This window comes from Rhinatrema bivittatum, chromosome 1 (assembly GCF_901001135.1).
Source record: "Rhinatrema bivittatum chromosome 1, aRhiBiv1.1, whole genome shotgun sequence".
In the NCBI taxonomy this organism is placed as follows: domain Eukaryota; kingdom Metazoa; phylum Chordata; class Amphibia; order Gymnophiona; family Rhinatrematidae; genus Rhinatrema; species Rhinatrema bivittatum.
The window spans coordinates 138,952,102-138,965,598 of NC_042615.1; the positions used below are offsets into that span (position 1 = coordinate 138,952,102).

General features: G+C 44.5%; 1 protein-coding gene across 1 annotated transcript in view; it reads left to right on the forward strand.

Moving 5' to 3' along the window:
* Nucleotides 1–2,711: 2,711 nt before the first annotated feature.
* The window catches only part of KDR (kinase insert domain receptor), a 105,898-nt gene continuing 95,112 nt past the window's right edge, over nt 2,712–13,497 (forward strand). The window contains 2 exon segments of the mRNA XM_029587538.1: nt 2,712–3,106; nt 9,848–9,923. Coding sequence (XP_029443398.1) covers nt 3,031–3,106; nt 9,848–9,923 — 152 coding nt within the window. The 5' untranslated portion in view covers nt 2,712–3,030.

Genomic DNA, 13,497 nt, shown 5'->3' on the forward strand with positions numbered 1-13,497 from the left:
CAGGTACTTGTTAACTGGATTGGCCACTGATGGAAACAGGATACTGGGCTAGATGAACCTTTGATCATCAAATCTTATGTTTTCTCAGACATCAAACTAGAACATGTTACATTTCACAGCTCGCAGGAGACCCCCATGAGCCGCACTACTCACCCCAACCCTGCGCCCTCCTCCTCCTCCTCACGATAGGATGCCGCCATCACTGTCAGCACAGCAGGACGCTGCTGACCTTCTCTAGCCCTCTGCAGGAAAACCCCTGCAGCACCCCTAGATGATGTATCAGCCTCATCCCTCTTAAGGCTGCCTGTGATGCTCTTCTGATTCCTCAGCAACAGGTCCACCTACCTTGGTAGTGCGTGTTGCCATCCTGTTCCTGCTTCATCTGTCTTGCCTGCTCCTGCCTCCTCTGCCCATCCTACTACTGCCTTTTTAGCCCTGTCTGATCCCACCTTGCTCTGCCTACCCGCTCTCCTCGGACAGATACCCAATACTGACACTTGCTTGGACCTTCACGTCACCTGATAACAGTGCCTGCCACCAACCCAGCCTGGCCGTGGGCTCCGTTACGTCACCTGATCCTGAAGGCCCTTGCCAGCCCTGGCAGACAAAGGCTCAAGCCGAGGTGAATGAGGGATGGTATAAGTGAAGCCTCATATTGGTCTCTGCCGTGCTAGGGTCCTCCCACTGGTGCTGAGGACCTGCGGGGCCCCTCCTTGAAGGTCGAGCCAACCTCACCCCAGTCCAAGGGTCCACAGACACAACAGAACATTGTCAGTCCTTTCTAATTATCTGGCACTGAAGCATTTTTGGTTATTTTTTACACATGTAACCAATGTAACATTTTTTAAACTATTAATTTGATTTAGAACAAGAACTGTGCTAAAGCCAGGGTAGAATCCCCACATCCTTGTACACCACTTACCACTCAAAATAATTTCCTCATCAGCCCACTCGGATTTGTCCCCAGTCCCAGACATACCAAAGAAAAGCCTGTGATATTGTTTCATTTATGTACCATGACTGGACCCTGTTTAACCAATTATATTGTGCTTCAGTATTCTAATTCAGCAAATTCTTCAACAGGGCACACTTAAACCCTCCTGTGACCCTCCTGTGATGCCCAGCCCATCCTTATTTTTACAGAGTTAAACCAGTGTTTCCCAATCCTCTCTTGGAGGCACACCTTACCAGTTGGGTTTTCAGGACTGCCACAATAAATATGGATGAGATAGATTTGCATACCCTAGATCTCCAATGTATGTGGATCTCTCTCATGCATATTCATTAACGATGTCCTGAAAACCTGGCTGGTTAGGTGGGCCTCCAAGAGAGGGTTGGAAAACACTGTACTAAACAGCGTGATTATTATTTTGTACCAAATTGGTCAAGTCGGTTTGTAACTCGCTTTGAATTCCCCGACTGGAAAAGCCTGTATAACAGTGAATGTTGAAGAGGATAATTCCTTCATTAAGATGTGCACTTGTGCAGTGGTCAGACCCTGTGCTTGCAGATGTGTATACTGTGCAATTGCATGAGTGGCACACCCACGGGAGTAGTGGCAGAGCTGGCCTCTCAATAGGGTGGGCCAGGTGGTTTCTAAGTACCATGAGGTGAGGTTTGCCCTGGGTGCTGCCCATCCTGTAGCAGTGGAGCAGAGACCCAGTGGGGTCATAGTGGACTCCATCCTGCCATGGCCCAAACAGAGGTCCAGCAGAGCCATGGTAGAATTGAAACCCGCTGACAGCCGCCGTTTCTGCCAATAAGGAGGCGCTAAGGACACGCTAGTGTCCCTGGCGCCTCCTTATTAGCGTGGGTCCTAATTTGCATACAGAATTGTGCACCCAGGAGAGTGGCCTGGGCTCTCCCCTCAGAGCGCCAGCTCTCCCAAGCATTTTACTGAATCGGCCCGTATGTAATTTCTGTTCAGAAAGAATACTCTTATCTTTCCCTTGTGTCATTCTTAACAATAAAAGTAATACTGGGCTTTTTAAAAAATGTTTTGCTATGAATTATAATGAGCAGTGTGTCACACTGGTCATTGCTGTCTGTCAGATGTGTCATGATGGGGGACACACCTGGTGGACATTTAGACAAATTTTGAAATTTGCGTTGGAGATGTTTTGGCTCATGTCTGCTGGTGATGTGTGATCCAGGGACACATGATTGATAGAAAATGAAAAAAAAAATCGTTTTTATTGTGTAAATGCAGTATTTTTCTATCTAGAGACGGTGTATTATGTATTTCTGTATTTCAAAGGCCAGCACGGCGGGGGGGAGGGGGGGAGAAGAGGAGGGAATGGGTGGAGAGTGCTGAAGTCAGGAGGAGAGATCATCCATATTAGTCGAGGGTGGGGGTGTTTGTCCTTCTTCTCCCTCTTTCTAGTTTGATTTCCTTACACTTTGCCCCCCAGGAGCAGGGTTCAGTTATTTAATTTTTATTTTTGGGGCGGGGGGGGGGGGGGCACCATCAACAATTTCGCATTTGCCCTAGAGCCAGCCCTGGCAGTGGCATAGTGCTGAAATCTGAAATAGCGGTGCACGGCAGGGAGGCAGTGATACGGATTATATGAGGAAAATAGCAGAAATGGGCTCTTTCCCAGAGAGAGAGAGAGAGAGAGAGAGAGGGAGGGAGGGAGGGAGGGGGGAGCGAGGAGGGGGCTATGGGCGGCACCAGGATAATGTTTGGCACTTAAAAGCAGTAGTCAGGGCATTCTTGGAGCTAAAACCTTCCATTTTTTTTACGTAAAGAAGTTGAGCTGCCGCGGCGTCTGGTTACTCGGTGGCGGCCACCCCATCGGGCGCGAAGCAGACTTTATTCAGGTGGCGCTCCCTGCCCTCCAGATGTCATTGCACCTCCTGCGCTGGACGTTCCCCCCGAGTGGAAGGGAAGGGTTTTTATTACTGCCTTAAGGATTCTTTTGGCTGCGGAGCCTCGCGTGCCCTTTCCACGGGCTGCCTGTCAGCCACTCTCTCTCTGCTGGCTCATCCTTCGGAACGGGTTTCAAGCCGGGCTCGGGTCCGGATTAGGCGATGGAACGCGGGCTGCGGCCGGCGGTGATCATCGCGCTCTGCCTCTGTCACTGGGTGAGCACGCAGGGGAGCTCAGGTAAGCGGCGGAGGCAGCGCGGGCTGGCTTGGAAGGATTCGCAGTTAATGTTTGGAGAGACTTAAGGAGCAGAAAGGGGGCGCCAAAGCCAGCGCTGAAAGCTGAAATCTGGACGAAGAAGAATAGTCTGATCCCGCCGTGGGGGGGATACTGAGGGACGTGCAATACGCGTTAATAAGGAGGGGAAAGAATCATCAGGAGGTTAAGCTGAGAAAGTCTCCTCTGTTGACCCAGCGCTGCTTATGTCTTGGGCTGAGGATCGGGCAAGGGGGCGCAGGGATGAGATATTCAATGATCCCAAAGGCATTAAAGGCAGGAAGAGGACCGAACGGTTCCAGAGGACCAAGTCCTGCACTTGACGGTGGGGGCGCAGGTCTCAGGCACTGCATCCCCGCACGGTATAGTTTTGTAGGCACCCTAGACCCTGCTGTCCATGGCAGGTCTGTAATGTAAATGTGTCCTTCCCACTCGGCGATCCTTCTGTTTGTGTGGAAATAAATGAATAGACCTCTATTCATTTATTCAAGATATTTATTTATCTGGCATTTATTCAAGATATTTATTTATCTGGCAACGAAAACTGTGCCAGAAACTACGGCGAATCCCAAGAGAAAAAGAAACCGTCTTTCAAAAGAGAAGTATTATAATATGAAATGATTATGGGAATAATCCTCAGTGGAGTTGGATATTAATTCACCATAAATCCTTTCATACAGTTGCCTGACTAAAAGTAAACTTTATAGCTACAGCAGATTCACGGTTTCACAGGGAAGGGGGATGCGGGTGAAGCTGCAGTATTTGTGCGCATTAGTTGCTGGTATCTTTTTTTTTTTGCTTTTTTAATTATCGCACTAACTTCACGTATTTGTGACTGACTTTCAGAGTTAGGATCCGTTCGTCGGGTCTATTCTAACCACGTGAAAAACAATAGTTTTGTTTTTCTCTGGTTAAAACGCATTCACACATTAAAAAAAAAATCCATTTTATGAATTATGGGAAATATGTCGTTCTTGTGCTGCCTTTCGGTATTTATGCTCATTTTTTTTAAGGCAATAAGCGTGAAACAATTCCATATTATATTTCTTGAAGAATTCCAACAATTTCAATATAGAAAAGCATTTAGTTTAGTTTAGGTTTTTATTATACCGCAAAATCCAAAATGTACAGCCATTTTTTTCAGTACAGGAATCTATAACGAATGCCCCTTGCTGAATGTTGGAAATCAATGTTGGTTGTACAGGGTGGCACAAAGTCAAATTGTTTTAATAGATATTAAAAGCGATGAATATTTTTTTAAAGCTAGAGATACGCCTGAGAAGAAACTAACCTGACAGATACTCCGAATTATTGACTGGCCCCGGTACAAGTCTTCTTGGATTATTATGAACATAGTTAACTCTGAACTTCTAATAAGACTGATTAACATGGCTTTGTTCTGGATCTGTGATGTGCAGCAGTGCATTTTAAGCAACCACTGATGTCCGAGTATATTTTCAAACGAAATAATCAGAGGGGAAACCGAAATGTTATACAGTAGCATATTCGGCTGCAAATAAAATGAGAATTACTCACCGAGGCTCATTGTTTGCCTGTAATAGTTTTTCCCCTACAGCTTTACTAACCTTGTTTTAGTCATTTTGGTGACGCTTAGGAAAAACAGGTGGCAAAAGCGGACAGCCGCGCAGTGCAAGTGATCAATGATAATACTGCCTGACTTTAGTTTCTGTAGTTACAGATTGGCCATGGTTGTCCCATAATAGTGTCTCCGATGCCAGGTGTAATGCAATCCTGAAACAAAGCGGTCACAGGATTTTGGGGATTGAGGTGGAGTGGTGGTGGGACGTATCCCTGCCTCCTCCCTCACAATCCTTCCTCTCCCTGGCTGTCCTCTCTCTTACTCACTTCCGCCCTCTGCAGGATCCTTTCTCTTGGTCGTGGGTCTTGTGTGGGGGGCGGGGCTGTTCGGGGTGACGGGATCGGAAGTGGAGTTGGGGTACGGGCTCAGAATTCTCCATGACGTCAGGCCCGAGCAGTCGCTAAAAGCTCGTGATTGAGCCAGATGCGATTTCTGAGTAAAATGCTGATATGCGCTGATCTGGCATAGTGTTTTTTTGTAGTGTGGGAAACTTAGTACTCTGTGACTCATTGTATTGTTTGTTTGTTGTGTTTGTTTTTTCATTGAATGCTATTAGCATTAAGCGCCTTTGGCACTTTGTTATCATTTTGGCTGCAGTAATAGTATCAGAAATGTTGAAACATGAAACCAAGTTTGTACCAAGAAATTCTAGTTTTCTGTGAATCAATGATTTACGTTCAGCTTTTACCGTTGGATAAGTGATTTGCTTATCAGAAGTAAAATATTTTGATAACCATTACATGTAACTAGCACTGATCTTTTCTGGCCATTGTTAAGCACAACCTACGCTTATATCCAGGGATACAAAAACACTTAGATTTTGTAGAAAGTATAATTTTTTATTGATCAGTATAAGTATTCATGGGAGAGGCTGGATGCCCTTTCTCTGACAAACTGACCAGCATCTCCTTGTATACAGGAAGTGATCTTTCTTTTATAGATAACATACAATATCATACTAGGTTAGAAGATTCTAGAGATGCGTGACTACCCAGAGAATAAAGTTGGTTAACCTTGCATAGATTTTCAGACTCCAAACTTGGTAAGATAGCACAGGTTACTTAGTTATGCAATGTCCTATTTAGCAGGCAGTATTTACTGAATAGGACAGTGACTTGGTTAGAAAGTGGCTGAGTGGGAGGCTACAAAGGGTAGTGGTAAATGGAGTTTTCTCTGAGAAGGGGGTTGTTACTTAGTGGTTTGTCTCAGGGATTGGTCCTTGGACCGGTTCTTTTCAACCAAAATCTGTAACAGGGTAGGCATCCAGGAAGAAGTGGAAAACATGAGGAGGGATTTAGTGAAGCTTGATGAATGGTCTAAGGTCTACATTCTGGCAGCTAGGATTTAATGCTATAAATGCAGAGTAATGCATTTAGGAGGCAAAAACTCAAAGGAAAGATACAGTATTGGAGGTGAAATTCTTCAAAGCACAAAGGAAGAGCAGGATCTGGAGGTAATTGTATCTGATGATCTTAAGGTGGCCAAACAGGTGGAAAAAGCAATGGTAAAAGCCAGAAAGATGCTTGGCTGCATAGGGAGCGGAATGGTCAGCAGAAAAAAGGGAGGTGATATTATCCCTGTATAGGTCCCTGGTGAGACCTTATTTGGAATATTGTATACAAGTCAGGAGAATGCACCTTCGAAAGGATATAAACAGGATGGAGTTAGTCCAGAGGGTGGCTACTAAAATGGTCAGTGGTCTTCTTTCTAAAATGTATGGGGATAGACTTAAAGATCTAAACATATAGAAAATAGAAACATAGAAATGACGGCAGAAAAGGACCAACAGTCCATCCAGTCTACCCAGCAAGCTCATAGTAGTTTCTGCTGCACCCTCATACTTAGATTCCCAGATCATCAAAGCCAAGGCTGTTATTGCTAGCTGTTTGAGTCCAAAATCCCTGTTGCCTCTTACCATGAAGCAGAGAGCATCAAGAGTTACAGCATCAAGAGTTACAGGCTTATTGGTTAAGGGTAGTAACTGCTGCATCAGCAAGTTACCTCTATGCTTATTTGATTTCCCAGACTACAAAATTCAATGTCCTTGTTGGTTGCTGTCTGAATATAATTCCCCTTTTCCTCTTTTTTCCCTGCCATTAAAGCAGAGAGCAATGATGGAGTTGCATCAACAGTATGAATGCTTATTGGCTAAGTGTAGTAACTGCCACACCAGCAAGTTACCCCCATGCACTCATTTCTTCTTTTCCATCCTCTAGCCTTTAGGGATCCACAGTGTTTATCCCATGCCCCTTTGAAATCTTTCATTGCTTTTATCTTCACCACCTCCTCCGGAAGGGCATTCCAGGCATTCACCACCCTCTCCGTGAAGAAATATTTCCTGACATTGGTTCTGAGTCATCCTCCCTGGAGTTTTATATCATGACTCCTAGTTCTACTTCTACTGATTTCTTTCCAACGGAAAAAGTTTTGTTATTGATTGTGCATCATTGAAACCTTTCAGGTATCTGAAGGTCTGTATCATATCTCCCCTGCACCTCCTCTCCTCCCTAGAGGGAAGGCGAGATAGGGGAGATATCTTAATGCACAATAGGGGGGCTTTTTTCAATGGAAATGAGGCTCTGAATGAGGGGTGTTGAGATGAGGTTGAAAGGGTAGACTCAGGAGTAATCTTCGGAAATCTTTCTTTACAGAGAGGTGGTGGATCTGTGGAACAGTCTCACAGTGGAAGTGGGTGGCGACAAAAATAGTATCTGAATTCAAGAAAGCATGGGATAAATACAGGGGATCTCTAAGGAAGTGATGAAGATTATAATGCTAAACTATTTATTTATTTATTTAATATATATTTCTATACCGGACTTCACGAATGGAATTCACATCAGGCCGGTTTACATGGAACTTAGGGGATTAACAAGTGTAACCAAACAAGAAGGCCGAAACAAGCAAAGTTACATATAACAAGGGCATTGAACTTGGGGGCTATAGTAGCCAGGAAGTAGGCAGAGCGGAATTAACAACATATAAATAATATATGACGGGTTAAGAGATTAGTAAACATCCTATTCCTTGGGCTGAGTCCGACGTGACATTTTGACTTAGGGGAAGGCTTGGAGTCCGACGTGACATTTTGACTTAGGGGAAGGCTTGGAGGAAAAGCCATGTCTTAAGTTTTCTTCGAAAGGTATGAAGGCAGGGTTCCAGTCTTAGGTCAGTCGGTAGTCTGTTCCAGAGGACAGGGCCTGCTGTGGAGAAGGAACGTTCTTTGGTGGATTTTAGACGGGTGGATTTAGTAGGTGGGACTTGAAGGGTTCCTTTATATGCTTCTCTGATGGGTCTTTCCGAAGAGCGGTGTTTGAAAGGGGTCTGAAGGTCTAGTGTGAGCTGTTTGTGGATGGATTTGTGGATTATAGTGAGTGCTTTATGTAGAATTCTGTATTTTATTGGCAGCCAATGTAGGTTTCGGAGGATGGGGGTGATGTGAGCACGTCGGTTGGTGTTGGTTAAGATTCTGGCTGCTGCGTTCTGGAGCATTTGTAGAGGTTTTGTGGCTGAGATGGGGAGCCCCAGGAGTAAAGCATTACAGTAGTCAGTTTTCGAGAATAACGTGGATTGAAGGATGGTTCTGAAGTCCTGGAAGTGGAAAAGGGGTTTGATTCTTTTTAGAACTTGAAGCTTATAGAAACAGTCCTTGGTGATATTATTAATTGATTTCTTTAAATTCAGATGATTGTCTAGTATAACTCCTAAATCTCTTGTTTGAGAAATCTGTGGGTCCAGAGCTGTAATATCGGTGTTGGTCGAGTGTTCAGGGGAGATAAGAAGGATTTCCGTCTTGGATGCGTTTAGAACCAGGTTCAGGCTAGAGAGGAGGCTTTTTATGGACTTCAGGCAATTTTCCCAGTAGTCAAGCGTTTTTGGCAGGGATTCTTTTATGGGGATCAATATCTGAACATCATCTGCATAGAGGTAGTGTGTTAATTTTAGGTTTGTGAGCAGATGGCAGAGGGGCAGTAAGTAGATATTGAAGAGGGTCGGGGATAAAGAAGAGCCTTGTGGGACGCCTAGTGTTGCTTTATAACTTGGATGGATTAGACGGATGGGCAGACTGGATGGGCCGTACAATCTTTTTCTGCCATCAGGTTTCTAAGTTTCTACCTCATTTTTCATTTGAAAGACCAGTGTCATGCAAGATATATTCCTAAGCAATTAGTAACTATATGAAAAGATATTTTTCTTACATTTTAAATGCTGCAGATGCACTCCTATGCTGTTCTCTCACATGTCACAATAATCATGTCAGTAGCCTCTTTAAGGGTACACTCCCACTAAGAGGCTACAGGCCAGCGTGGGAGTGCCTTTCTTGTATGCTCGCGGCACTATGTGTCCAAGACACCAGAGGTACAGGCCCTGAAACTGAGCATTTGTAACTGGGACAAAACACAAGACCATATCTCCTGTACCGTTGCCTGCAAGAGAGGTCACAGGCAGATGGGTTATGATCTTCTCATGGGGCTTTCTTGACTGTACTTCCTCCAAGAATGCCTAAAAACAAGTGTGGTTAGGACAGCAGAGAGAACAACATGCTCTGAACTTACACTCCTGTGTAATCACCAGCCTTAAAGCAAAACAAAACATAGGAAACACATGGGAAGCATGATAAAGGAAAATCTGACGAGGTTACATGCCCTTGCATTTCTACTGCAGAGTTATGTCAAATGGTTTCTTAGCAGGATTCATTAATCAGCAGCCTCTTGGCAAACAGATATTCAGTTTATTGTATGAAAAGTTATAGAGAGCCATCCCGAGGGGAATGAGATCAGCAGATGAAGGTTCACTTTATTTCAATATCCCACATCCTTTTGTGAGACCTTGAGGTTGGCAGGGCAGGAAAACAGGATCTCTCCACCCTACATTTCTGAGCTGCAAAGCTGCGCTGCTAGCATGGGGCCATCTTCCTATTTTTCCTGTTATGACAGAGGTCACAAGTTTCAGCTGGGACAATTGAAAAGCAAGCGTTTAGACGGCACACACCCACAACATAAACGCATGTATTTTTAGGGAATATTCTTCCGCTTTTTTTTAATTCACCCCTCCTCCTTGTTACTTCAGTTTCTGTTTGCCTAATTTATTAATTTTACTTGCAGGTTTTGCGCCAAGCCTCAACATTAAAAATGACACAATTAAAATGCCTCTGAATGATACTCTATCAATTACTTGCAGGTAAGCTAGTTTTAATGCTGCAACACAGTTTGGCTTTAGACAAAGTGCGTCATTTTCCTTCAGAAAGTATCCCACAAAGATGCCATGAGAAAATTAAAGGGCGTTGACAAAATGGATCTAAAAAGAAGAAAAAGAATGACAATCAGCCATCTCCGACAAAAAAGAGAAGAGGTTTGGAGATGTTATTTTAAAGGAAAAGATGAGATGAGAGGCTGCTAGGTCAGGGGTGAGCAAGGCCTGGTATCCTGACAACGTGCCAATCCCCCTCCTCCCCCAGAAATATTAGAGAAATTGATGTGTCGCAATAGAGGGGGATCTTACCTCAGACATCCTGCCAGCTTTACTCTAGGGTGGGGGAGCCAGGGCACTCTGCAGCTGCCTGGCATGTTTTTGCCAACTTTGCACGCTGCTCAGTCTCAAATGCAAGCACTCCTGGCTGCTTGTGCATTAGCTGTGCTAATCTTGTGAACTGCAAAATTAGCCCAGCTGGCCCACACATTGTGACAGTAACGGTGGTGTTAGCATTAAATAGGGAACCGTGTGCCACCAGGGATGTGTTCGCCTGCCACAATGGAGCATGCATGCTGGGGTTTGCCAGCCCTTGTCCTTGGGTCATTCTAAATGAAACAGGGGAAGAGAAAAATGAGAGGGGAAATTCTACAATGCATTGTGTCTGGGTTATAAAATAGGTCAGATAAGTCAGCAGCTCCCATTTATAAATCAGTGAGGCTTATTTCCCAGCCAGGGGAAAATGTCTGCTTTGTTGGACAATAAAGTGGATTGTGGATCTAGTTTACCCGGAGAGAGGTCACTTTTCTGCTTGCAGCACTCATCTCACCAGTGCTGGTAAGAGGAGTTGGTGATGTAGACTCTTCCTCCATTCATTTGAAGGTGTAAACCAACTGATTGCTCTGCTGTATTCTGCATCCAAATGGCAGCAGGATGCCTCTATATCAGGTAAATCTTTCACAATACATACAACATTTCAGACATTTTTACCTGACTGGACAATAAGTCACCTTTAAAGAATGTAAGGAATGGGAACTGTTGAGATTAAGGTAACATGAAAAACATCGCATGAATCCAAGAAGGACTTTGAAGGAGGGCTATTTTGAATCTAGTGAGAAAAGGCGCTTGTAGAGGTCTTTGATCAATAGCATAGCAGGACCATAGGTTTTGGAATGGACAGAAAAATGAGCAGCAATATTTGAGAACAGGAGATTTGATGCTTGGGAGTAGTCCATGAAGACACAAAAAGGAATAAGGACATGGGATATGGGTTATGAGAGTGGAAGAGATTGGTAGTGATAGAGATACACGGGCATTTTCTGGAAACTTAACAAACTTACTACGAAAAACAGGTAAATGTGAGGCCAGAACTGAAAAGAAGAGATAAAGCCCAGGCACTGTTGATTTAACAGAAATTTCTTGCCCAGCAGGACGTCATTTGGGTGGAGAGAAGCCTTAAGGATGAATGATCACAGAAATTTCAGGTGGACTAGGAGAGAGATAATTGTGTTGATTGGTTAAGCATTTGGCAACAAGTCAGGCAGCTGTGAGCTCCCTCCCTCCCCACCCACTTTTACCTTTCCCCCCTGTCCTTTCACCAAACTTGGGGTATAACAGGGCCACATCTTTTAAATGTGATATCCTAGGTCCAGGCCATTCCCAATCCCTCTACCAGTTTTCCCTCCTCTGCTTCCCCCAGCCCACTATTTAGTGCTAACCAGGCTGAGGAAGCACCTGGAGCAGCCATCCAGGGCCCACCCACACCCACCTCAGTTGCCCACCAGCCAGTGCGCTGGTTGAAATCCAAATCATCTCTTTCTGAGATGATGCACCTTCTGCATTGCTCCTTATTCACTTCCCCTCCTGGGTGCTTACTGGCATCTGAAGCTGCGATGAGCACAAAGCACCTCAAATGGGTGGATGGGAACAGGAAAAGGAAAAGAAGACAAATCGTCTGGCTCGCCCCACTTTTATACTTTACCTGCTGGCCAATCTAAAAATTGACCCTACCTCTGACCTTCCCCTTGTTCTGTCACTTTTATTCAGTGGATGGAAGAAATAAGTCACCAAGGGGTGAGGTGTCAACTCTCCTTAGATGAGAAGGTAGGGGGAGGCAATGACACCAAATTAATGGCACCTGCCAGAACACTCCTGCTTGGTGGGCTGTCTTTAATTCAGGGAGCCATAAGCTCCCTCTCTCCCCTTTTACCTATTGACCAAGCATGATAAACCACACTTTATTTGGTGGTATAACAGGATTACAGTTTTATTATATAAGCAAATGGGATATCCTAGGCCCAAGCCAGTCCCAATCCCATTACCTGTTTTTGCTCCATCCCCTCGGTCTGCTATCTGGTGCTAGCTAGACTGAAGTAGTGGCTGGCATAGTCATCCAGAGCCAGCCTGCACCCATCTCTTTTGGTCTCCAGCCAGCAAGCCAGCCAAAAAAATGTCTCCAGCTAGTAGGCAGTCTAATGTTCAAATAATCTTCTACTTCCAAAGTAGCATCTTGTGCATCACTCCTTATTAACTCCCCCTAATGGGAGCTTACTGGCTCAGGTGCCCACCATAGACTAAGGGTAGTGACCTTAACTTGCCTGTAGACCCACCATGAGCTGGCCTCATTATATTGTTATCCTGTCTGTGCATGACTGTCCCTCAGTTTCCAAAGGCAGCAACTTCTATTTGCTGTTCTCACATGCAGCCCATGTTGCGCTATCCTGGACTGCTATAAGCCATCAGTGTTGGTATCCCCTCCTGGTCCACTCCAAGATGCAAGTTTCCTGAAAGAAATACCCTTAAAATGGGAAGAAGAATCAATAGTACACTATTGAACCCCTGCCATAATCCTTCTGCAAACCATGCTTTTTACATGCCTTGATTGGAAGCATACAGAATGTCATCCAATGAAGACCTTCCAGTCCATTCAATCTTCCAGCCCACACCTGCTGCTCAGCTCTTTGATTTTTACCTCTTCCTTTGCCATCAATATTTTCTTAGATTCTTCCAGTCTATAATCTTTTCACTCTCGCCTAATGGCACCTCACTTTATAGCATCCTTACCATTGAAAGAGGTTTTCCTCTGCTTTTTATACCTGGAATTATTTTAATGTCTATCCTATCTCCCTTCCTCCATGGTATCCACAGTTAGGTCTTTAAGTCTTTCCCTTATATGCTTTATTATGAGATCATTGATCATTCAGTAGTTGTCCTTTGGACCAATCCTTCCGGTTTCTCTCTTTGAAGGTGTAGCTTCCAGAATTATACACAATACTCCGCATAAGGTCTCCTCAGAGACTTATACCGAGTTATCAACTCCTTTCTTTCAGATAGCTATTCCTCTCCCTATGTACCCAAGCATCATTCTAGCTTTGCCATTGCCTTATCTACCTTCTAAGCCATCTTAAGGTGTTGCAAACCTTTGGTATCATTTGCAAAAGGCAACCCCCTTCCCAATCACCCTTTTGCAATATTTATGAAAATGTTGAAAAGAAACAGGGCATGGACCAGTCCTGATGATATACCTATGGTAACCTTTCTTTCCATGGAGTAGCTTAGTTTACCA